The sequence below is a fragment of the Boleophthalmus pectinirostris genome, unplaced genomic scaffold (genome assembly GCF_026225935.1).
Source record: "Boleophthalmus pectinirostris isolate CB_2022bp ecotype Guang Dong unplaced genomic scaffold, ASM2622593v1 HiC_scaffold_8, whole genome shotgun sequence".
In the NCBI taxonomy this organism is placed as follows: domain Eukaryota; kingdom Metazoa; phylum Chordata; class Actinopteri; order Gobiiformes; family Gobiidae; genus Boleophthalmus; species Boleophthalmus pectinirostris.
Window position 1 is genome coordinate 25,012,156 of NW_026571515.1, and position 26,446 is coordinate 25,038,601.

Genomic DNA, 26,446 nt, shown 5'->3' on the forward strand with positions numbered 1-26,446 from the left:
CCTGTATACAGTATCTATCTAGTCTTACATTATTCATGTATGATACAGACTGTACAGTCTCTGAGTAAAAGAAATGGAGATTGAAGCCTGTTCATCTCGAAGTTATTTAATATTCTACAGTAATAGTCCAATAACAAGCTATAATAATAATTGAAATATTTCTTATTTTCTCTGCTAATGTGAGAATTAGTTGTATTTTTCTTGTAAAGACGTAAAATACTGTTGTCCTAACTGTGCGTTATGGGAGGAGTTTATGCTGGAGACTCAAAACTTGCGTGTGCGTGTTTTACGCCACGCCTCTGTGCGTTTTCCTACGCGCGCAGATTTCATACCAAAGTCATACATGGCATTCCGCCTTTTGTGCCAAACAACACTACTTTTGCAAACAAAATAGGTTGAGTTTAGAGAGCGCAGACCCACCAGAACCCCTGATCCCGAGCCTGGAGACAGTGGCTGCAGAGCGGGGCAGCTGACCCAGTGGAGGTGAGTGAGCTCCTCAAACTTCTTTGTTGTGCTGCAAAGTTTCACGCTGCAGCAGCTGCTGCGCTTTGTATGCGCCTGAAGTTTTGGGATTTTTCACATATTTGTCATTTCTCCGCTGCCGCTTTGCTGAATCAGGGTTTTGTGCCTTTCACGTTAAGATCTCGCAACGCCACCAGCTCCCACATCGTTATAAAGATTTAGATAAATCGGCTCGGACTAGGGTTAGGAGTTTGTTGAGGTGTTATGAGCTAGCATGCTAACAGACTAGCCTTTCACTGCGCTAGCGCGTCTTTTCTTTAACTTTATAACATGTCAGAGAATAGATATGCAGCTAAGAGAACATTTCTCACAATACGGAATACCTAATAATGGTACCCCTAATATTGTTGTATTACATTTTCAAATTGTGTCCAATCCATGTTTTGCTTCTCACTTTTGGTAGCTCTTTTTTGGTTACAGGCTTTTTGGCACAGTTTTTTTTTACTTGAGGCCCTTTGGTGATCATTGATTTTGAGCTCATGTGCTTGCTTACTTGCTTGATTATGCGCAGAAACTTAAATGTTCTCAAGCATACACACCGTCAGATTTATAATGTTAAAATCACAAACTTTCGTTCCGTGTTTTCTGGTGGATAAGTGTCCATTGATGCCTGAAGTGCTGTGATGAAATCTGGCTCTGTTAATCACTGAGTCCCCAGAGTTCCCATTGGAGCAGAAAGGAGCCTGTAATATGCGTGTGGCTTGTCAGTGTTTGCTGAGCTCATTGCTTTATTTAGCCCAGTGCTCTACTGGCTCTCACTGCACTGACCTTTTGGCAACTGAGAGCTATATTGAAACCACCAGAGCTGAGCAGGTCTGTCTGCTGTTTATAATATATCAAACAGACAGAGAGACAAGGTTAATACTGAAATTTGTCTTTCAGTGATGGTGCAACATTTAGTTGATAAATATTATTAGTTTTTGGTTCTAATATACTTAATTAGTGGAACCTATTATGTGTTATTTTGCAATAGACAAGTACACTGAATTACTTATTGTTTTGTGGGAGCTCCAAGACTGATGTAAGTGTCACCGGGAATAGAATCTGTAAAATCTTTGCTTAAGAAGTACTCCTTGTACTCTACGCATTGACATCAATTATGCAGATGAATAACACAGTTATAGCAGTGTCTGTATTATTATTTATATCTATCAATCCACATTTGTTAAGATTAAAGGTGATGCCTAGTTTAGTGTGCATGGGGGTCTGTCTTGCTAAGTGGTCTACACATTAACCATCTCTAATGAGATCATCAGGATTTAGTGTTCATGTTTAAGATCTGCAACTAATCCATTAATAAAGAAGGAATGGCTAGCAGATGATGATTGTATGTGGGAGATAACCAAAATAATCTGAAAAACATATTCATTTAGTTTAAATTTGATCTATTACTATAGGGCAGCAAAATTGATCACAGTCTCATTGATATCACAATTTAAATGGACGCATTTAGTAAAACAGAAAGGGTGCAATATTCAAGTACCATAATTCTTTCCACAAAATATAAAATTCTAGTTTATATGTGTAGAAACATGTGAAACAACATCTGAATGTGATTCTTGCATTAGTTCGTCAGTTTCATTTTTTAGTCTTTTTGTCAGTTCTCCTAGATGACTTTTAAAATTTAAACTTTGAAAAGAATTCTATTATGAAAACAAATGACAAATTCAATCACAATTGCAATGCTTGTCAGAAAAATCACAGTTTGATATTTTTCCCTAAAATAAAATGAACAAAAATTTGCAGCGCTATTGTGGACCCTTTTGTGGTTACATTTACAGTCTATTTTATGTATTTAGACAGACAGTTTAGCACATTTTCTGATGGTTGGCAAAAATATGTAAATTTTTTGAGAAATATCATTCTTTTTTGTCAATATTTTCCATTTCTTCTTTATAGGATGTACTTTAAAAAATAATAAATCCACCAGCAAGATCTGTGACCACTGTGGTCCCTTTATAGGCAACAACCACATCCACCACACTCTGGAAAACATTACACATCAGACATCCTCCAAGTTGCAATCATTATAGATTTGGTTTCCTCAACAATAATGATAAAAAAGTCAATGTCATTTACTGATGGCTGGGCTGCTGGGATCTTTTTTTTTTAAAACAATGGGCCAATAGCTACTGAATAGATCATAAAAATACTAATCTGTGTTAGATCAGGGTTTGGCCTCTCATATTTTGATCCACTGTCTTTGTTGACCTTGACTGGTGTCTCCCTCCATAAATTTACAAGCCTTGCATGTTTAGCCATTCTGCTTGCTGGGTCTTTAACCTTAAATACCAATATGCTATTAATATCCGCAGTGGCCATGGAAGCTATAAACACATGCAGATAAATGTGATCTCGCACTTTGTGGACTCTGGAGACATTTGTATTCACAGAAATCTGTCACCATTCCTGGCAGCTGTAGAGTTAATCCTAGACCTGCCCATCCATCATTACCTGTCAGTTGAACAGCAAGTCAAAGCACACATGTAGCTGTTGTAAGTTTAACATTTCATGAAAACTATTATTCCAGGAAGGACATCTGGAGTTAAATCTATAAATAAGCCTGTCATTATAATTACAATATTGACATGTCATTCAGTATTTGAAAGCTGGAACAATATATTTTGGGGTTCAATATTTATTATGTGTACAATTTATTTTCTCTAGTGGGGTGATTTTTTGACAAGATTTGAGCTGAAGAGGGTAAAAGAAATAAGTTCTAATTATTTGTTGATTTTGCTATTTATTTATATAATATTTTTAATGATGCAGTATATTTAAAAATAAGTTTACGGGGATTATCCTGCTTTGTGTCAGTGGCCTAAAGCAGTTTCAGTATTATTGTTTATCGCAGTATTTCTCTGTAGCTATATATTGTGCTTCAACATTTGTTATAGTGACAGGCCTATCTATAAAATGTATATGCTGTTCAGTGATTTTGATGACCAAGCCAATTATTGTTTGATCCCAAAAGGGCGTAGACCTGTATTTAGTTTTATTTTAGATTTGGAAACAATTAAAATGCCGTGATATATATTATCTTGTCTGTAGATGGATTTGCTTCATCTGTTGAAGATGGTTCTCTGACCACAGAAATGTCATTGGTTTATTATTACCTGTGAATAGACTATACACTCTGTGTTTTGTATTTATTTGTCTGAACATGAATTGGATTAGGTCTGATTTGATTTTAACGTCTTGCAATGTGTTTTTAATGAACATGAGATTATTGCATTCAGTGGTGCTGTTTGGGTTTGCAGCATCTATTCTAAACCAATCAGGCCTAACATTAAGACCCCCACCTAATGTGATGTCTGGGCTTCTTCAGACTGGGAGTGGGGAGGCAGGAGGGGGTGAGACCATTGTTTTGCAGCCTGTATCTTCAAGCTGTTGGCCCTCTGGTGGTAGCCTGTATGAACCTGTACCTTCTACCTCCAGGTGGGCAGGTGTTGAGTGTTTCCAGGGTGGTGCCGGATGGTACAGCTCACTCAATATGCTGTGCATGCTCTTCAGATGGAGGGTGGTGTGGTTGGCGCTGATATCTTGGAGAGTAGCCCAAATGATTTTCCCTACTGTCTTTATCACCCCTTTGTGCAGGCCACTGATATTAACCTTACTCAAAACTGTTTGCACCCAATTGTCCTAGTGATAATATGATAATATATTTTCTGTTTGCAGGTGTGTTGATTAGAGCCGGCATCATTGCGTCGGAGTGGAGTTGCCGTGGCAGCCCTGATGGGGCACAGGAGGACAGTCCCAATGGAGAGGGACTGGGGGACGGGGCAGACCGCGGCCTGGACGGAGATCCAGAGGGAGTGTGGAGTCCAGACATCGAGCAGAGCTTTCAGGAGGCCCTGGCCATCTATCCTCCCTGTGGTCGCAGGAAGATTATTCTGTCTGACGAGGGCAAGATGTATGGTAAGAAACAATGCCATGTGCACATCAGTAGGTGTTGCAGTGTGAAGGTATACAGTCTTTTGACCCTGGTCTTTGAATGCTAGAGATCTGTGTGTATCTGGAAGATGGTTAAAAGATATGCCTTTTTGGAAGACTGAGAGCCCACATGCACTGTAGCCTAGCAGACCTTACACAAGGCAAGTTTTGGCTACTGCACATGAAAAATGCAGTGAATATGTTTTAGTCATTTAGTCAAGTGTCCTATGGTGCCATACGTTTTTTTGCTAAAATACACAAATGTCAGATTTTGTCTCTAAAACTATATTACGTATAATCATGTATGTGTTCTGTTAGTGTAACAAACATTTTGAATCCAAATAGGTGCCATTAAGAGATAACACAGTAATGGATATTTATTACTTTTCACTTGGTTTGAGCTACAGAAGTAATTTTGTATGTACAACACTTTTACCCATAACACAACACTGCTGTGACTAGAGTTCATATTTACCTTCTGTTTTTATAATTTTGTATGCTGTCAGTTTTAATAATTACTATGGAAGGCTACACAAGTTTAGTCCATTGTACTTGGTGTACACATTATGTGGTTTGACACAGTCTGGCTTCGAGGGTCTCTTTGTACCCAGGTGATCTGCCCTGGAGGTACATTTTGGGAGATCTTTTTTTAAGTAGTCAAAGGGCAAAATGGGGTCAAAAGGTGAATGAAGAGTTCAACATTTCTTTTGTTGCTACCTACAGCTACAGATTGTAACTACAAATCTTTTGTTTTAGCATAACCATTGATGTTAAAATAAAATGTTTATATGTAATCAGATTTAGACCCTAACTGACAATGAACCCCATTTTGGAGGCCATGATGTTCCTCAAATCCTCCTCCTTCAGTTATTTTGTTGGGAGTTGTCATTTCCATTATAGGCATTTGTTTGCAGCTGTGCTGTAGAGGAGACCAGAAATGTGATCCCAAAAGCTACAAAAGATAGGAAAACCTATGTTCCCCTTGTGTGGAAGTCCTCAGGGCTGTGTTATGACAATAAAATGTATCCTGATTGTTTTGTCATATTGATCAGTTGGTGTTTTCAATTTTTATTTTTTTGGCAGCTTTCTTTCTTTGAACTCTGCTCCAAAACATTACTGACAGAGGATTGATTGTAGACCGCTCTTTAAAAAAAACCAAAAAAAAACATACCTTTGACAGAATGAAAGAATCTCGATCAAAATGTGATTAATTTCACAGCCACAGAATGTATTTTTTCCCACAGCAACAGCAGGCATGTGTTTGTTGTAATTTTGTTTAATTGATCTTAGTTGCAATTACATTTGAAAACACTGATCTATTCAATTGCTAAAAAGTATTATGTGTGATTCCGTGGTGTAGAACTTTAGGCATTATTTTATAACAATTGCAATAACTACCCATTATGTTGTATTACAAAGTATCAAGGACTTGCAGTCTAAATTAGGACAGCTGAAATGGAGTGGCCATCTCAGTGGGGTCTCTGTTATATGTTACTACCATGAGCTCACCCAGTGTATGGTTTCAGGCATATATTCCTAAATTAGAATAACCATCAGACGGATAAGCTCAGGGTGACAGACGAAACAAAGACAGCCTGTTTGCTCTCCATGATATACTGTACCAATATGTCTCCAAGTATTTTTAGATTTTAAAAAGGGAGTGCCTTGTAATTGGACTATAGTGGTCAAGTAGATCCACAATTGAGAGTGCAGCATGAACTAAACATGATTTCGGTCTCCTAAACATACAATTTCAGATGTGGTAAAATGACTATTCAATATCTATAAAATGCACAACCAGTACTGAACAATCTTTAGGGGCTATAAACTGTGTATAAATGTCTAAAAAGCTACCTCAATCTAGTATAGTTCCTGCCTCCTAAGACTCCTAAGATGTAAAATGCACTTGTAGCATGACATAGCAGTTTGAGGGGAATTTTTAGCCTGTTATGGGAATAGGTGTAAAGTCTTTTTTTTTTTTTCGTTTTTGTCTGATTCAATTTCTCTCTCTCCAGTTTTGGGAATTCTGTCTTCCTGTAACTCCATAGAGCTGCGCTGACTCACCCTTTTGTGGCCCAAAACGGCATCACATGGGTTCCCTGAATTTAAAAAAAGAGCAGCTCTGAATGTAAAAAAGTGAATATGAGAGTAGATTATAGGAGATTAAAGGTTATTTTTGTGCATGTTGCTTTAACCTGTCTAATGCCAAAGGGAGGGAGATGAGAGTTTTTCACTTGTTTGAAACTTCCTGGCCCTGTGCTTGTCCCGTGTGGGTGGGATCTGGGGGAGGCTGCACACAAGGAGCTGACTGGACAGTTTTGGTCTTCATGGCAACCACACTTTTGTTTTGCCTTTATGTTCTCCCACAACTTCACTTTTTGATATGAGGAGAAAACATTTAATTCTTGACTTTCCTTTTTTTTTTTTTTTTAATACATTTACAAATCTGGAAAATGTGTATGACACTAACACTAAAAGACTAAACATACCATCACAAGTTAGATGTTAATCATGACACTAATGACACTAAATGTAGCTGCTTGTTGTCAAAAAGATTGTATCCAAACATTCCTAATTAAAAAAATATTCTACTTGTAAAGAGGAGAAAAAATGTCATAGCTGTTTTCAGGAAACTATTAATGTCTCTTTATTCTACAGTTTCTTGTAGCAATAGAATTGTTTTTATTTTTTTTAGGTCCGTTATCACAAGTGTGATGAAAACATTTCATACTTATCAAACATCATTTGCTTGCGGCCTTATTGTCATTGTTCACTCTTGCCTTGTTCCGGTTTTGCCTAGTCTTAAGTCCTGATGTTTTTTGTTTTTTTTTGTGTTTAGGCCAAGTTTATAGTTTTGTTTATGTATCATTACTAATCTTTCTGTAAACCTTCTTGTACATTTCAGGACGCAATGAGCTGATAGCCCGGTATATCAAGCTACGGACAGGGAAGACACGCACTCGGAAACAGGTAAGCACACTTTTATTTCTCACTTATAACATTGACCTTCTTTTAAAACAATACAACAACCCTCCATGTATTCACTATTTTAAACATGATAAAACAAAATTACTATATAAAAACCCCTCTAGATAAGCTGATTGTCTCAGTCATATCACAGTTGAACATATCGCCCACCTTAGTAAATACTCTGTATCATGTTGACTTCCAAACCAGTATCAATGTATAACCGTGTAAATTTAATGATGGTTAACTTTATATTTAATAACCTGTTATGAAGTATAATAATAATAATAACTCTGTGACAATTTGTGATCCAACCCTGGTCAAATAGGTGTCTAGTCACATTCAGGTTCTGGCGCGTAAGAGAGTTCGAGAATACCAGACCAGCATCAAGGTGGGTGCTCACTCTGTCCACTGCTTCTGTAGTCACCTCTCCTTTCTTTCTTTCTTTCTTTCTTCTCTTCCCCTGTCCTCTCTCTGTTCCTGTCGGTCTTCAGGTCTCTAGTCACCTGCAAGTCTTGGCCAAGAGAAAGTCTCGTGAAATTCAGTCCAAGCTCAAGGTACATGTTTAGGACTGATGTGCTTGTGGAACAGATTTATTTATGATCACAGATGCTCTTGACAAAGCTTGTGTGGTTTTTTTGCATACTAAATACTTTTTTCCAATACTAAATGATCCACATCATCATAATGCCTGTATTTTCGATATATTCGACTATCAGTATTTGCTTTTCTTTAATTGTTTTTTAGCCTATCTGGTTTTCAGATTGTGTTGACTAATTTGAACACTAGTGTTGAGAGTTTTAATGCATGGCTATAATGTAGGCTTTTTAAGAACTAATTTGCATGAACTTCTCATATAAAAACATGTTGGTGTTTTTGTTTTGTGCAAAATAAAACCTCCTACTTACTATTTTCTTCACCTTTAAAATGTACTTTCATCTTCTTTCATTTTCTAATGGTCTTATTTGTAAAATGTTTGTTTTATCACATTGTAATTAAATAATTGAATTTATTGTAGCTCCATCACATGGAACATTTTATATGTTATGTTTATATTACCATAATAATTACCATAATAGATTGTACAGTAATTAAATAAATCTGTCTCCTCTGCTGTAGGCAATGAACTTGGTAAGTTTTCTCTGCGGTTTTTGCTTCAGGCTTTGTGTTTGGCCTCATACTACTGCTAGCCCCACTGGAGTTGGCCTGCCTGAGCTCTGCCCACACACACTTAACTTTGAGTTGCTTAGTTAAAATAAGGTGATGGCTCTGGTCAGCTGTATAGTTTGCTAGCTTGGTGCATCCCTGCTTTGGCTTTCCCTTTACATCTGCTTTGCCCCTGTTTTATTTTTGTAGTTAATTATGTAAATTGGCTGGCTTTTGGCTGATGGACTGTAATCTGATGTATTGGACTATATTTCTTAGCATTGCTATATTGTGTTACCTTTCTCTGTTTTTTTCCACTCAGGACCAGGCCTCCAAAGACAAGGCACTGCAGACAGTAGCCAACCTGTCCTCCGCTCAAATAGTTTCTGCTAGTGTCATGAAGCCACAGACTCCTTTCTCTCCACCTGTCAGAGTAAGGAACTCACAACATCTCTTAACAATTATATTTAGGTATCCCTGCTAATTTGTCCTTTTTCAGTTTTGGCCCAGCCCAATGCCAGGACAACCTGGACACTCTCAGGAGTGAGTACCTGAAACATAATACATTTATCAGATGTTACAAACACATAATGAAAACCCTAATGAGAAGATTTAGGGCTGTGTAATTCATTGATTTTCAGTTACAATTATGGTTATTGTTCTGATTACTAAAATTGTGTGAAATTGTTCAATCAAGACATTAACTCTTTGCTACATTCAATGTGCACATGTGTGAGATAAACCCCTTTCCTTTCATCTGTTCACTCAATTATAAGTTAAACAATTGTGAGTGACAATTTCTTCCATAATCAAGAAGCTCTAAATCTGATCCTTCATGTATCCATTGCAGTTGGATTCTGTCAAACTCAAATACTAACAATACCTGTCAATTGTCATAATGCTATACTTCAGTAATATTTATTGTATGTAACAAACTCTTCCCATGGCTGTTTCTTCATTTGCAGTATTAAGCCTTTTGCACAGCCCCCGTACACCACACTACCAGCTCCAGTCCCAGCACCCATCAGTAAGTGTGAGTGTACAAACTTCTATTATTAAGAGTCATTTTGTTATAGGGACATGGGAAGAGTTTCACTGACCTTAATGTTTTGCAGGTTATGAGCCCCTGCCCCCTCCCCGGCCTGCAGCTCCTGTCTGGCAAGACCGCACCATTGCTTCTGCTAAGCTCAGGCTACTTGAGTATTCTGCATTTATGGAGACCCAGAGAGAGAGGGAGACGGTAAAGAGATAAACTAACCGCATAGTTAAACAAATTTAAAGTTTGTCTCTTGATCATAAAACTGTTCTTTTTGTAGTTCAAACATCTATTTGTTCACATTGGCCCTTCAAACCCTGGCTACAATGACCCAGTGTTGGAGTCCATAGATATAAGACAGATCTACGACAAGTTCTCTGAAAAAAAGGGAGGACTGAAGGAACTCTATGAAAAAGGACCTCACAATGCTTTTTTCCTGGTCAAGTTTTGGGTAAATTTCTCAAGATTTGCATGTGTATATATACCATATCTCAATTGAGCTGACATTGCTTTTTTCTTTATTATTTATTTAATTAATTTAGGCTGACCTGAGCAGTGATATTGAGGAGGGCTCCAGTGCATTCTATGGTGTAAGCAGTCAGTATAGCGGGACAGAAAGCATCAGCATTAGTGTTTCAACTAAAGTCTGTTCCTTTGGAAAACAAGTGGTGGAAAAAGTGGAGGTAAATAATTTTTATCCTTATTATAAATTTTTGATAATTTTATATTCTATTAGATCTAATTAAAATATTTTTTAGACTGAATATGCTCGTCTAGAAGGAGGGAAATATATATTTCGTATTCATCGCTCGCCAATGTGTGAATATATGATCAACTTCATCCACAAACTGAAACACCTACCAGAGAAATACATGATGAACAGTGTACTGGAGAACTTTACCATCTTACAGGTACATTTTTTTCTCGTAAATCTCACAAGAAATACCCTATTGACAAATCTGACCACTGAAATAACTTATATATTTTTCAGGTTGTGTCAAATAGAGAGACCCAGGAGACTTTGCTGTGCATTGCCTTTGTTTTTGAAGTGTCTACAAGTGAACATGGAGCACAGTACCACGTGTATCGATTAGTTAACGATTAGCATGCTTTGTGCATGTCAAGACTTTACAGACTTTTGGATACCCATAGCAACACTACTTGGATCCCCCCATGTTTTAACTGACCAACAGTCACACTGTAGTCATGCCTGCCATTTGTTTAAGGCACTACATTCCTATTGGATCAAATGCACCATGTGACACAGAGGTAATACATTTTTAAAAGGTGATAATTTGGGATTGTAAATTTTAAGTTATTTATTGCAGTCCATGTCATCCTATCATATTTGCCATTTTCAAGGTTTTATTGTATTGTATTGGTATTTGCAATTTATAGTGTGGAGTTGTGCACGGACAACACCGATTTTTATTACTTGTTCAAGACAAATTTACCTGTGTCTTATATTTGTAACAGTCTCAATTTTTCAATTGTACTCCTGCTTTTAAATTGTAGGCGTGATTACTGTGAGACAAGTTTGACTACAGGATGCTGAGCAGCCCTTCAGTGTTTATGCATCCAGTGACATTATTATGACGTTTTGTTTGTACTTCTAAGCTTAATTCAAATATCACTACTTCTTATTAAGTTATACTGTATTATTAGTCACAAAAACACAAAATAACCAAGTTTGTGCCTCAGTGAAATGCACTACAACCCAAAATGTGTATAGTATTGAGTCATATTTTATATAGAATATAAGTTGTTTTTTTGTTTTTTTCGCCAAATTGGCCCATACAAACCACTTTTAAATGGCCTCTATCCCTCAGACTTGATAAAAGCCTATTATGGTATATTTATGGTATACTAAATTGTAGTACTGAGGTAAATGGTGTGTACACTTTACAAAACAATCAAAGCAGAAATATTGTTCATATTTGTTGGTTCCGCCAACCTAAGGTGTTATTACTATGTTTTTAAATGCTATATACGGTACAGATGAGATTATTCGCACTGCACTAGGGTGTGGTTAACACTAACATCCATTTCTGATCTCTTTGTGTAATGCTTTTTGTTTATGGATGGTACATATTACGCCTTCATCACTCTCTCATCCACTCCTGCTGTGACTGTTAAAATTAAAACATTTTTCTCTGTGGTCGACCAAAGTTATACATGTTTACTATTACTGGTGTGTTTAAATGTTGGCCGCACCGGTTAAATCCTTTGGTTCTGACTTCTCAGTGAAAATACCTTGTGCCTTTGCTGAACCAATAAAATTACTGTTTGCAGAAATCATTTGTGTTTGCTAAGCCATAACAATGTTCTTGGTGACTGCCAGGCGCCCTCAACACCGTGTTTGAGTGTGATACAACCATGGGTACAACCTGCCCCAGCACTCTTACCTTTGTCCACGAGATGGCGCACTCAACCAATCCGTTAAATGGGAATAAAGTCCAGTAAAATATATTTATGCGATAGAAAAGCTGGACTACGCATCTGTATTGGCAGAATATTATTTTTGTAGAATAGTATTTTTGATTAGCCGTATCTTCATGTTATTATTTTTAATACTCCTTACTTTCTTTATTTTTGCCTAAATAAACACATATGGTCAGACACTACAGGCATAACTTTTGGTCAGTTTGCTTTTTCAACAAGCTTTGCCCATTCTATACCCAAATGGTTTATTATTTCATGTAAAGGCACTGTTTATAAGATTTAGATTTTAAATTCCATACATGTTAATAAATAGTTCTAACTGGTAACAATTGTAATGCTGATTTATTCTTGATTAGAAAAACATTGGACATGATGTGTCATTTATTTATTTGGAATGAGCCTCATATGAGTCTCTCATTTGGGTTGCCAGTTTCAAAGCTCAAATATAAAAATGCTCTCTTTGATCTGAAACCTCATTACTTAAACACCAGTGCCTGCAGCCAATCATTCATCAGTGCCTCTCCTGCTACTGTACATGCTGTACACTGAGAATTAGGAAAAAAAAGTAATGCAGGTTAAGGCACTGGCAACCCAAGTTTAGTTTGTAAATACCCTATTTAAAACTGCAAGAGGCCCAGGTTACATACAGTTCCTTTAATCTTCTCTTTAATCTCAGGCTACATGATAGATTTTTTTTTCTTTACTTTTTTTTTTTTCTTGCGGGCGTATGTAAGTGATCTACTAAGCAGTTTCAAATTTATATCTCTTAAGTTAAGATTTTTGTTGTGAAGCAGTGCCACTAACCTTCATATCAAAGGTTTGTCACATCTGTTGCAAAGTTCTGATGATCCAGACTGATCCAGGCCCTCAGGCTGGGTGTGGTACAGCTACACATGCCTCACAACTCTACAGTGATGCAAGAGTAAGCACACATATCATTCAGAGACCTCGGGTATAGGAATACTTTGGACCAATCCATTCATATTTGAGTGTTAAATAATACTAGTCACTTTTGTATTCCAAAAATTACTTTTGTGGCCAAAATATACAGGTCAAAACAATTAACCTCATTTAAATATGTTCTATGTAACATTTCTGGTGAGAGATTTAGACTTGCCAGCAAGTGCCACTGTTAAAAGAGTCAAGTTTAGTAAATGAGCCCACACTGGCTTCAAACGAACCATATCACCATATGGTAATTATTTATGGTTTGCCAATGGTGAACCTGGGTGTGTTGAGAGCAAGCAAAAACTGAAACAAATCCGGTTTTACAGAGAGCAATTTTTAGCTTCTTTTTCTCATTTGCCCCCAAGCTCATTCAATTGTGTGTGTGTTTTAAGGTTGTAGATGGCTGAATTAATTAGGTTGAAGTAAATGACTGAGTATACTAAGATACATTTAGGCTTTAATTTAAAGGTGAACTATGTAACTTTTCTGATAGAGAACCTGCTACCTGCTATGGACATTTCTAAACAGGTGATGCCTCCAGGTCAAGTGGAAGAAAAAAGGTGGGAAAAGGTGCACCAACCATAAGGAGAGGACTGACGCTCAAGTCAAGAGCCTCTACGCACAGATGAAGCCTAAGGACACGAGACGATGTCAGAAGCATCTTACCTAGGCTGTGGAGAAAAAGAACTGGGCTGTTGCTCAGTAGTCCCAAGTCTCTTTTCAGATGAAAATAAATTCTGCATATATTTTGGAAATCTCGGTCCCAGAGTCTGGAGGAGTGTCAAGTGTGAAGTTTCCACAGTCATTGATTATATGGGCTGCCATGTCATCTGCTGGTGTTGGTCCACTGTGTTTTCCGAAGTCCACATCACTGCAGCCATCTACCAGGACATTTTACAGCACTAAATGCTTCCTTCTGCTGACAAGCTTTGTGGAGGTGCTGATTTAATTTTCTAGCAGGACTTGGCACCTGCCCACACAGTCAAACGTACGAAAAGCTGTTTCATTGACCGTGGTGTTATTGTGCTTGATTAGCCTGCAAACTCGCCTGACCTGGACCCCACAGAGAATCTCTGTTCTACTGTCAAGAGAAAGATGAGAGACACCAGACCTAGCAGTGCAGATAACCCCAAGACCACTATCAAAGCAATCTGGGCTTTTACACCTGAGCAGTGCCACAGAGTGATCTCCTTCGTGCCACGGAGCGCTGATGCAGTGATTCATGACACGGGAGGCCCAAACATGTACTGTAAGCATAGAGACGAACATACTTTTCAGAAGTCTGACATTTCAGTTTTAAATATATTTTTTATTGATTTGATGTAATAGCCTGCCTTAATTTTCTGAGACACAAAATTTAGTTTTTTTTCATTATCTGTAAGCCATAATCATAAAAAATAAAGAAATACTTTAGTGATATGCATAAAATGCATATTTTTTTGTGTTAAATCATTGTAATATGATGTATGATTATGTTAATGGACCGAAGAAAATAAACTAACTAACTAAAAATAAACTCTAGAAATGTTTCACTCTGTGTCATGAGTTTTTGTATATGGGTTTGACTTTCTGAAATGAGTGACAATATTAAACTTTTTCATGATATTCTAATTATTTGCAGTGGCCTAGTAGATCCATGGCTGTTTGCAGTAGGTGTTGAGCAGCCCCGCCTCTCTTCTTTCTGCACCTGCATGTGAGCTGTGTGATCCGCCCCACCCCACTGAGGCGCGGTCCCGGGGGTGGAGCGCTCCGCTCTGGGAACTTTCAGCCCATCTGCGTACTTGGCATTACGGCTGCATACGTTACCACATCCACATTTAGTTGTCTGATCTTCCGTATTCCTCACCAGGCTTGCTTTTTGGAAACTCTACCGCGCCGGGGGCACTGACCAGGGAAAATGATGGTGCCGGAGCCGCTGAAATCGGCGATGACCATCGGGAACGCGGAGGACACTTCCCTCGCGCTGCCCTCAGACGCCACACTGCGCTCGGGACAAGCGCGTGTGCTCAACCAAGTGCACACCATCAAGCGGAGCAAGTCTAAACAAGGGAGGAATGGCCCCCTGTCTCCATCATCTCCCACAAGTACGTACCTTTTCATCTTCGCTACAGGAACAGTATGTTATAGTCAAAGGCCTATATAGTTAGCTATGTGTAAACTTTCTTTTACAAAAACTCTATCAAACTACTACCCCAGCCACAGTAGGCCAATGACCAAAGCGCCATAGATGTTCGCATGATTGAAAATAACTTATGGTTGTTAACAAAATAACTGTTTATTTCCAACAGTTTATTTCGTGCGCCTGTTTATGCCCTGGCAAGACGAGTTGTTTTGCTTAACTAAATTTGGAATTGAGCCCAGAGGCTTAAATAATAACACATGCATCATGACTGTTACAAAATAATAACTTGTTGTAAGGTCAGGTCGTTAGATAGTAATTACGAAATAACAAATGGGCTACATTGTGAAGTAGGCTACCTGAGATGTCATGTTTACCTATACAAAACATGGATCACTGCTGAACCTTTGAGATACACTGTACCTTAGGTTAGTTGAAGTGGTGGATGAACCTGTCTGAGCTGGTGCCTCTGTTGACACTTTCACCGCTCCTGCCATGAACCTGTGACGCAGCTCAGAAAGGATACCTCTGCAGCTCTTTAGGGGTTTTACACCAGCCACCATCAGTTGTGATTTGTAAGGAGTCTTGCACATGCTTGTCAACGCTGTAGGCTAGTATTTATCAGCAAGTCCCTACACTACAATAACAATTACATTAAACAACGGTTCTCAAAATTTCACATCAAATACCATAAGAAAATACTTGACCTGGTCTAAAATGGGACTACACTCTTGATATATGCTAGGAGTTTCAAACCAGGACCAACCCAAAGGAGCAAAATGAGGATTAAATTGACCAAATTCAGCAAATATTTGTACTACAGTCTAATCTGTGTACCATCTGAAGGAAATTGCTGTCTGAGAAACATTGCATTAGAACATAATTGAGATATTTCTACATTTTTAAGACTCTCCTAATGCCAAATAAACATGAGAACATCTCTGTGCACATAGGGCCACACATAATTTACAGTTAAAGACTTCCTCTTAGTAGTCCTCTTAATTGTAAAATTCCAGTCTTTAAATACATGGACTGAAAGAAAATGGTCTTAAAATGATTTCTAATTGTGCTCATTGGCCCTTAAGTCATGTTTTCTCTCTTTTCTCTTCCAGATTTGACTTCACTGGGGCTATCAGAGGTTGGAACATTTAAGTTTACCCCATTTAAAGCAAATGGCGTGTTTTCTCGCAGCAACTCTGCTATGACAAACTTCAACAAACCGGTAAAGTTTTTACTGTGTATTTTCATCTATGTATTTATTTATAATGCAATAATAGTAAGATGGATGTGCTTCTTATTCTGTGCTGTCTTGCTGACTACAGTGGCTTTTGTGGATATACATTACAACAAATGTGTGATCGATTGGTCACAGTGCATGGTCACAAATCAGTTCCCTTATTGAGATTCACACTTCTTCTCATACTAACATGATGCTAGAAAAAGTGTTTTGTAGGAATGGAACAATAACCATGGTATTATAATATTGCTGACAGTTACGAAACGAGGCAAATTTAGGCAGTGTAACAGCAGCAGACTATAAAACACTTCAAAAATACAATAGGCCATAAGGAAATGACTTTCTACAGCAATATAAATTATTGAAAACTCTTAAAAATCCATCTTGTTTTGCACTTTGAATCCACTGGTAACAGAGGCAGAATTGTGGTTAAGTGATTTATGGTTTTATGCCACTGTTGTAATACTTCTTCTAACCTGTTTAAAGTATTCAACTGTCTTGCCTTTTCCCAATCCTCCCCTCCATACTACAACCTTAAATGTACTGTGAGGTGATTTCTCAGATTATTTATGCATCTTTTTTTAATTCAAGACTTACTGATTTTTATTTGGTATTTTGTTTTATATGCAAGTTTGTGCCTGTGTCCTCGGCACAGGGTGTTGTCTGTGATTTTCAGGAGTTTACTATTTTTCACACAGACAAACTGACATCTTTAATCTTAGTTGTCTCTCTAAAAGTCAGAAGGAGTTCAAACCATCACTTCCCGGACCAGAGTACATTGAAGGACAGTGTAGACCCCATCAATGTGTTTAATCAAAGTTGGTATCTGCCCTGGACTGGCCTTAGCCACTGACAGGTGCCTGAGACATGTCTCAGCTACATGAGCAGTGGATGTAGTAAATGGCCTATGACTCCATAATACAGCTGTCCCATTTTCTAAATGTCATTACAATATCCTGACCTATTTGATTGGAAGCTCCAATTAAGTGGACAAGGATCATGTGAGGGAAATGGAGCATAAATTAATTCACATTCCTCTTGCTTGCACCAAGCAATTTCCTAGTAGCGCTTTGGCAAAGACACAGATTAAATGATGCAGGATTAAGGATTATCAACATAATTATTTGATAAATAATTGTAGATGTTTGGTAACTGCTATGTATGTCCAAACATAAAGCTCCTCTGTGACAGATTTGTGCCAAATCCATAAAACTCAAATATTATGTTTCCTTGGCGTGAGGCTTGTTTGGTGTATTGTGTAGCATTCATTCTCTGCCGACTCCAGAGAGAAAAACTTTTGTGTGCTTTGTGTGAGAGTGAATTCCTGCGTCTTGGTTTACAGGGGGTCTTCTTTGAGAACTGTTCTACTGGAAAGTGGGTTACCTACTTTTTCAGTCACTGAAAGGCTTAGAAGCATTTGCACTGTGCTGGTATTCATGTTTTTCTTCCCCCTCTGAACCTGTCCACCTTTGCAAGCCACTTCATCTGAATAGTAGGGTCATTGTATGTTCTGTGTTTTGAGTGTAGATAAACTCTCGGAAGTCCCGCACACTGTCGACTAAGTCCATTGGGGGCAGATTCATCAGCTCCTCGGGCACCTTCGAGCAGCAGATCAGTCCCGGTAATTGGCCCCAAACTCCCAATGGACTGAAGCCCAGCCGCAGTGACCCAGCCCTGGCACCGCCTCTGTCTGTGGCCCCACAATCAAACGGCATGGTAAGACCTCTTTCACCAGCTGCATGCAGGTCATTGTGATTTACATAATACGATTTGTCATGTGAAGAGAAATACCAGTAAAAGACAAATTTAATATACATGGTCAAGATTGTAAAGTTTGATTCCAGGTTTGAAAAGCTAATACAATAATAAAAAATAAAAAAAACAATCAAAAATGATGACTCATTTATTATATAGAGAGCCAAAGGACAGACTGCATCCCAACAGACAAAAGTGACCAGACACAGCGTATACTCCCTAACCAACGGAGGACAGATGACCACCAGCCAGACACGCGTGGGCCGCCCTCCCTCTGCTCAGTCCAATCATGAGTCCAAAACCACCAAAACTATCAAGACAGAGCAGAAAACTATGTATGTATATGTGAATTGTTTGTCCTTTTATTCAGACTAGTCTAACTATTTATCATGTGTCTTATGGCTTTTTAGTTTTACCAATGGCGTGACAACATCTACATCAGAAATGACCCTGAAAGAAGCTGTAGCATTTCTGTCTCATTCAGATTTGAATTTCCAGCAGCGTGGGGCCACTTTTATTCAACATAGTACTTTCAAAGAAGACCAGGCCAAACAGGAGGTACCACTTTCACTCAGCACTATTGATATTACTGATGTATTTACTATTTTCATTTGTGGCTTGTGCAGGTAAATGCCATTTTAACTTAACAAACATCTCCAGACCTTTATGTAACCTGCCTTGAGGGACAAGTAGGAGAATTTATAATGACTTGGCTGCAACTCTGATTGGAATTTAATGTAGTGTCAATCTTTTCCCACACCCTAAATCCTAAATCTTAAATATCTATCCATTGTTTAATAGGTTTCCCAGCTCCGTGGTGTCCCTCCTCTTGTTGCTTTGTTGAGGAGTACCAATTCCGGGGTAAGCCAGGCTGCGGCCGGGGCCCTAAGGAACCTGGTGTTCAAAAACCAGGCCAATAAGCTGGAGGTGCAAAGCTGTGAGGGCATAGAGAAGGCTCTGGATCTTCTTAAGGAGACAAACTCAACAGAGACTCAGAAACAAATCACAGGTACATGTCTAATCTGCCCTCATTGTGGTAAAATGATGAATAAGGTAAACATTGTAATTATGCTTTTGACCCAGTTTAATATGTAGTTGTTTTGTGCTGATTTGGGGCTGATAAAGTTCTTGTCATGTCCTGGTTTAGTCATTAATTAGTCCTGAGTTGAACCGGTTTAATATTTTTGATTGAAAATTCGTTTGGGCCTGGTTTTATGCTTGCTGGCTTTCATCTAGTTTAGACTTGATTAGACCTAGCATAGACCTGTTGTAGTCCTGTGTTTGATTAGGTTAATTTAAAGTTGTGGTTGCCTTCAACAATGTCACAGGAAAGCCAAAGATCTTCTGCGAAGAGAAAAAATTAAACGTTGGTGAATGACAGATGCATTGTTTCTGTATGTTGCATTTAGGCCTGCTTTGGAACTTGTCTTCTTCTGATGAGCTCAAAGCAGATCTTATTTCGAAAGCACTCCCTGTTTTGACGAATAATGTTATAGTTCCATTCACCTCCTGGTCAGACAACACTGCCAACAACAACATACATCCAGAAGTCTTCTATAACGCCACAGGCTGTCTGAGGTAAGCGCCGTTTCTCTCTGCAAGTTCTTCATTCAAATCATTACATTTTTATTACTTAAAATTAAGTCATATGTAATAGGTCTAGTATATCTTTGTATTTTGATTTGCTTTATCTGTTCACTACTTATTAGTGAATTTATTTTTCAGTTTATTATAAAACTACAGGATATTTTTTTATGTTAACTTTAAACACATGTTAAACATAGTTGTAGTTGTGTTTCCATCATATATATTTTAGAAATCCCTGGCCCAAATTGTCTCTATTGAAATGTCTCTCCTGCTTATGAGCTTCTTCAAATCTAGCCATTTTATTCATTTATTTTAATTAGTTTCACTCCTCAGTGCCCCAGCAGCCTTGCACTCTTTTCTGGCAACAGTGGTGATTTTAGCATTGATTTCTAAACTTGATTTCTAAACAGTTACTTTCTTTTAAGTTAAAAGATGTTAGAAAAGATAGAAAAAAACACAATATTTTTATAATATAAACAAATGTACGTGATTGTATAATCGCTCAGATTGGGTTTATTTTTGTTGGATAGACATAGTCTCTTATCATTGCACTCTGTTCCCTGCAAAAGTTAATGCTTTATTGTTTTTTCATTCAACTGTTAAGGAACTTGAGCTCTGCCGAGAAAAGTGTAAGGGATGCAATGAGAAAGTGCCCCGGGCTTATCGACTCTCTGATCAGCTACACTCAGTCCTGTGTGGCAGAGGACAACCCAGATGACAAGGTAAACTGCTCAAATCCCAACTGTAATTTATGTTAACATAGAGTCATTGTATGTAGTAATACAGACACTCTTCATTATCTGCATTTACACATGAAGTAGAAACACATGCAGTGCCATATTTACAAGTAAACAATTGGAATGTTTTGGGCATGGTTCCATACTTCAGTAAGGCCCAGCCCATGCACTGTTTACACAGTTTTAAAAGAAGTTGAGGAAATGTTTGTTGATACTGTTCATGGCTTGGTTGATAAGTAAGTGCAAAAAAGTCTAGACGTTACCTTAGTGCAGTGAAAGTAAAACTTTACTTGACAGGCAGAAGACCTATAATCTAGTAGTCAGTTGGTAGTTAACTAGCTATGTATGCACTGTCTGCGACAAGTTTTCATGCATTACCTTAAACTTACCTAACCTTATTCCTACTAGAGGAAGAGGAATGGACAAGCAAAAAAGTTTTATCATCCAAATATGATTTAGATCAATAACTTACCTACCTATGGCTTTTGATTTCCCACAATGTTATTTTGCAATAAGTTGATATGAGAAGGTTATTCAACTGGTAATTCAAGCTGAGAAGGAGTTAGGTACACATCATTATATCAGTTTAGTATAATTGGTATGATCACTCTTTTCCTCTAGTCTGTGGAGAACTCAGCATGTATCCTCCATAATTTGAGTTACCAACTGGAGACTGAAGCCCAGGAATGCTTCTCTAATTACTACCCTGAGGAAACAGCCCAGAAGAAATCCTCTGCCACAACAGGCTGCTTCAGTCCCAAGAGCAGCAAAGCCCAAAAAGAAGTAAGAAGTAATGAGTAGAATGCACAGATTGTTAATTATATTCAACAGGAGTTCTAACATGTGCTCTTCTTCTGTCTTCAGTATTCATTTGATCATAAGCCAGAGAGCACCCCCTCAGGTGTGATGTGGTTAAGCCATCCTAAAACCATGCAGACGTACCTATCTCTCTTGGCCTCATCCCAGAAAGATGGCACTTTGGAGGCCTGCTGCGGCGCCCTGCAGAACTTGACTGCAAGTCGGGAGGTGGTCAGTACAAAGACTCTTTTGTGTGTGTGATGAATCATTTACTGATACGATAGGTTTAATAGCTTCAGCTGCGATAACACCTGTAGTAATAATCAATTAAAGGGTGGGTATCAATATCAGCTTTATTTATCAAGCACCTACTATAAAATAATTGGCCAAAATGCCACACACAAGACATAAAATAAAACAATAACACATTTAACACAACCAGTAGGACTGAGCCATGAGTGAATATTACACTTGACTTTAAAGGAACGGTACATATAATTAGTATTTCAATATCTGTGTGCCCAGATATGAGGTAAATCTGTTCAAATCAAATATTGCTCTTACAGAAAACTATTGCAATGTTGATTTATTCCAATTTACAAAAAGAAAAACAGTGGACATGATGGCTAAGTTATTGATGTATTCATTTGGATCTTTGGCTTTCAAGACTATTGTGGAAATTGAAAGCGAATTTAGCCTCACACGAGTCTCTCATTTGGGTTGCCCATTCCTATTACTAACCAGAAACTAATGTCAGAAAGCACTGGAAAGATCATGTGTTTAATCTATTGTATCTGTGCACCTGTCTATTTGATTCTGCAATAGGATAGATCCAGACTTTTGCACAAATCTACCTGTACATAGTGTACTCATAAAGATGAAATCATATTTGTTTTAAATTCCACTTTATTTGAATGACCCATATTTCTTCTGGTAGTAGTATCTATCACATACAGATATAAAGGGCTGTGCTGGATATGGTCACATTATTGATTATATGTCATATATGATTATATGTAACATAAAATGTAGGCTCCTTTTTACTAATATGGCTGTGGCTTGTTGTAGGGGTCTGCTGCCATGAGTCAAATTTTGGTTCAAAAGCTTGGGGTCTTAGAGTACATGGCCCCTTTATTGAAAGCATCTAACCAGAACTTGCAGAAGACAGCTATTTCTTTACTGAGTAACTTGTCCAGAACCAGCTCGCTTCAGTCATCTATGGGTACGAGCTATGTAATACATTTTATAAGCTAGAAATAATCCTCACAATCATATTCAAGTATTGTTTTTCTATGTGTTTATTTTAGCCAAGAAGATTCTCCCTGAGCTCACTAGCAATCTCGTTAGTGGACCTCGTAAGATGGGAAACTCTGATGAAACTACTGCCACTGTGTGTAACATGGTGCAGAGCCTGATATCGGCGGACTCCGAGGTGGGAAAGAAGGCCCTCAGCTCTGAGCTAATATCAGCAGTGGCTGATCTCAGTGAAGATGGGTGAGTCTAACCTCAGTTACCCTGTGTACTGTGCATGTTCTGGGAAATGGTGTCTATATGTTTTCATTAGTTATAATGTAGACTCATCATACTTTAAATTACTTTGTAAATCACTTTTACTGCAAGATCTTGTCTAGGCACATGCGTTATACTTGTTACATAACATCTGAGTTACTACTTCTCTCTCAGCCAGTGCACAGTATTCTTATATAACTTTTATAAGCCTGATTCATAATATGTATTTCATTTACCCTGGCTAGTGTCATGCAATGCTGTTACTGTTTTGTCCCAGGTCATACCCCAAAGGAAGCAAAGCAGCAGCCCTTTTGCTCTACAGTTTGTGGAACGATAAGAGTCTGCAAGGAACTCTTAAAAAGGTATGCACAAACTTTTCCATTTTATATGATTTAATTCAGCCATAAAGTACATAATACATTGGTGGTTTCCATACATGAATTGTAGGAGGCCCAAGGATGGCCCAAGGAGTAGGTGTTTTATTATATTCATCCACTTTCTCAATCCTCCTCCTGGCTCCTCTGCCATGCCCAAAGACTTGATTGACTACACAAACAAGAATCCAGACAAACTGGTTCTGAGCCTCTGAGGATAATTGGTTATGTGGAGGAGAAAGACACACATTCACACGCACACAAGCACACACACACACACACACACCCACACCCACACGCACACACTAGGTAGAGGCTAATGAATTGGGCTTGTCCTGACTTGGTAGAAAAAGATATGAATGTGTTAGAAGCATTTTCAGGTACAGCTCATCACAAAGAAAGGCTGGGAAAAAGTATTTTGCTGTAATAAAGGAGATGTTGTGTGTTACTGCTGCATATATGACACAAAATGTGATACATTTTAACATGGTTTTCATCTTTTCTTTTACAGCTGGGTTTTACCAAAGCACTTTTTGTCAATGAAAACACAACCGCAGTTCACAAGTCTATGCAAGTAATTGACTAATTCGGCTGGATGTGCCTAGATCCAGAAGGTAGGATCCCCATGTACATGCAACAGATTTAAGAACTTTTACTTTTAAAAGGACTTACTGTACTTATGTGTGTGCATGCTCACTGATGCCCTCTGGCTGTTTTACTGTAACTGTATTTGTATCATATTTTGTAAATATTATGTCAAAATGTAATGTGCATCATTACTAATGACCCCAAGGGGTTTTGTATTTAATGATCAGTGCAAAAAAGGCATGTGGAGTTTTGAGGTTGGTTGTGTGCTGGAATTTTTAAGTCAGGTGGTCTTGAATCTGTCAATACAAGCCCGATATTACTGTTTTACACTGTGCTGTTGTGTTGACCTCTCCACTGGGATCGTGCAGCAAGAGGATTCGTTTGATTGCAACCTGAGTAGGGCTAAAGACGCTAAAGATAAAGAGATCGTGCTTCCTTCAGCAACAGAATAAGTCTAGTTGGCGCGGACCCAGCCGGGTATTCATTTGACTACTTGACTTTTTTTTACAGTGATGCATCTGGATAATCAACATGGACTAAGATTTGGTCTGATCTGTTGTTGACTCTAAACGTGACTTTATAATGGTCGAGACTCTCGATGTGACTCCAACTCAAATGCCATTGAAAGGGTTTAGACCAGAGGTGTCCAAACCTTTTTCACTGTATGTAGAAACATATTTGAAGACAGGTGTTCAGTACAGCAAGACGTTCAGATAGATACATTTTCCAGACCCACATCTCCTTTTAAACTTTTAAAAAGAACCGTTTTCAGGCCTAATTTAAATCTGTATCACAATGTTATAAGATAATACAGACAGAAATGTTAATTTACGGTACAAAGTACTGTCTATGATCATTTGGGCCAATTAAACAGGAGGCTTGAGGCCCAACAAACATTTTGAGGGCTGCATTTGGCCCCTGGGGGCATAATTTGGAAACTTCTGGTTTAGACAATATCCACTTGACCTAAAGGTACACTGTATTTTCTGATGGGAAGTTGTTTTTTTTAAATTTCTTTAGGTGTTATTGCTTTGCTTGAAAGCTCTCATAGTATGATATTAAACTTAGGTTTTATTTATTCATTAACAGGTGTTTTTTTTATGGCTGAACTACACCTTGAAAAATAAGCAGTCTGTGAGCAGGGTAGCTTCTCCACATATATGACCTGTAACTTGGCCTGTCATGATAGCATATTTTAAAGCATGATATATTGCTACAGAGATATATAAAGAAAAACGATATGCCACTGACACAATACCAATAAAGCAACATAATCACAGTAAACCATTTTTGAGTAGACATTATCATTAAAAGTCATAAGCTGCTGCAATGGTCAAATTGCAGAATGAACTCATAATTAGCCACAGAAGTCAAATTTGATCATATTCTACCTGTAACTTGGCCATGTATTATGCCGTGTTTTATGCCATGCTCTGGAACATTTCAGGCAAAGCAATAACATCACCACAGAGACAAGCAGGTGGCAGGTGTCTTAATAGTTACTAGGACCAGAGCTGAAGTATTTGCCAGCATATAATTGTGCTCGATTTTGAATGTGCTGTATATAATCGTGTATTAGACATAATGCTTCCATTTAATACTCACAATTCAAACATATGGTAATAGCAATAACATTGTCAGCTGGTTTTTCACCTGTTCATTTTAATATTCAGTTGGTTGTGGTTCAACTTTTTCAATTTACATCCGGTTATATAAAGTATAATTTTTTTTATAAATGCTTTCTATTGTGTTTGTTCAGTGGTTTGTTGTTTAAGGGTCAAATACTGGAGTCATAGAGTTCAATAGCAAAAACTCCTTTTATTAATGAAGTTTAATATTTGTCTTATAATCAGATGTTTTATTTTAAGCAGAGGTGATAGGCTGAAGTTCATTCATTGAAATATGTTCATTTGCTTTAATACATACATTTAGATACAACATATTGACAGACACACTTAAACTATACACAGAATTTGACAGTAAGTTTTGTATTGGTAAATGCTGCTGTCTGTCAGTATTGCTTACAGTGCATCTGAGTAGTGTGTATGTAGTGTATAATTAAGAGGATTCCCTGGCACAGGTCTGTACATGGTATGCTTTAGTTACATGTGCTGTTATTTGTATATGATGTGACGTGTAAACCTTTGTTAACAAAAACGTGTTCACTAGAACGAAGCAGACTGGAGTATCATACTATGTTATGTAACACGGTGAGACAGAAATGCCATAAACATTGCCTAAAGAACTAATAAAAGTTTGAACAATGCCTTCAAGCAGACTCCTAGTGGTGTGTGAATATCTTTCTTTTTCAAGAGCATTCATATGGAAAATGCACACATGATCGAGTGATGAATTGGTGTAAAAACAAATTGGTTTGAACAAATAAGGGCACACCATACAGTCTATGGTGCACATTAGCCGTGAGGTGAATGGTTGTGGTGGTCATGGCTTATTTACAGATCAGAATACAGGATTTTCCTCTTGGATTAAGGATCTGTGTGAATCATTGTCTTTAAATGGTTATGGGGAAGGTCTGGGTGGAGGAGCACAGTGCAGCTCTGGTCATGTCACTGCCTGTCTGTCTGTTGTCTGTGTGAGTGAAAAAGCAGTGCCTCATGCTTTCTTTATTCTAGCTGCAGTCTTGGTCTGTGCAATGAATTAAATTTAATCAAAAGATCAAGAGTCATTTCTATCTGCAATGTTCTTGGGACTTACAGCCTCTGTCAGCAAAACCATGTAGCTGGATAC

General features: G+C 38.0%; 2 protein-coding genes across 4 annotated transcripts; both read left to right on the forward strand.

Moving 5' to 3' along the window:
• Window positions 1-4,304: 4,304 nt before the first annotated feature.
• Window positions 4,305-11,899, forward strand: tead3a (TEA domain family member 3 a). 3 transcript variants are annotated; one of them, XM_055165845.1, is made up of 11 exons: window positions 4,305-4,440; window positions 7,361-7,425; window positions 7,751-7,813; window positions 8,891-9,001; window positions 9,068-9,111; window positions 9,534-9,601; window positions 9,684-9,808; window positions 9,885-10,055; window positions 10,147-10,287; window positions 10,363-10,515; window positions 10,596-11,899. In XM_055165845.1, exons 1-11 carry the CDS (start codon window positions 4,434-4,436, stop codon window positions 10,707-10,709), a joined length of 1,062 nt encoding a protein of 353 aa, XP_055021820.1. In that variant the 5' UTR covers window positions 4,305-4,433; the 3' UTR covers window positions 10,710-11,899. The 3 variants fall into 3 exon arrangements, with proteins under 3 accessions (XP_055021820.1, XP_055021822.1, XP_055021821.1); XM_055165847.1 differs by having other exon boundaries at window positions 4,359-4,440; window positions 7,361-8,553; XM_055165846.1 differs by having other exon boundaries at window positions 4,359-4,440; window positions 7,361-7,813; window positions 8,542-9,001.
• Window positions 11,900-14,762: 2,863 nt separating this feature from the next.
• On the forward strand, window positions 14,763-25,976 carry LOC110164875 (plakophilin-1). Its single transcript, XM_020930011.2, has 14 exons — window positions 14,763-15,078; window positions 16,226-16,335; window positions 17,878-18,066; window positions 18,265-18,440; window positions 18,516-18,663; window positions 18,907-19,114; window positions 19,515-19,683; window positions 20,297-20,414; window positions 21,051-21,212; window positions 21,294-21,458; window positions 22,296-22,449; window positions 22,535-22,721; window positions 23,014-23,098; window positions 23,622-25,976. Exons 1-14 carry the CDS (start codon window positions 14,892-14,894, stop codon window positions 23,694-23,696), a joined length of 2,133 nt encoding a protein of 710 aa, XP_020785670.2. The 5' UTR covers window positions 14,763-14,891; the 3' UTR covers window positions 23,697-25,976.
• The last annotated feature ends 470 nt before the right edge of the window (window positions 25,977-26,446 follow it).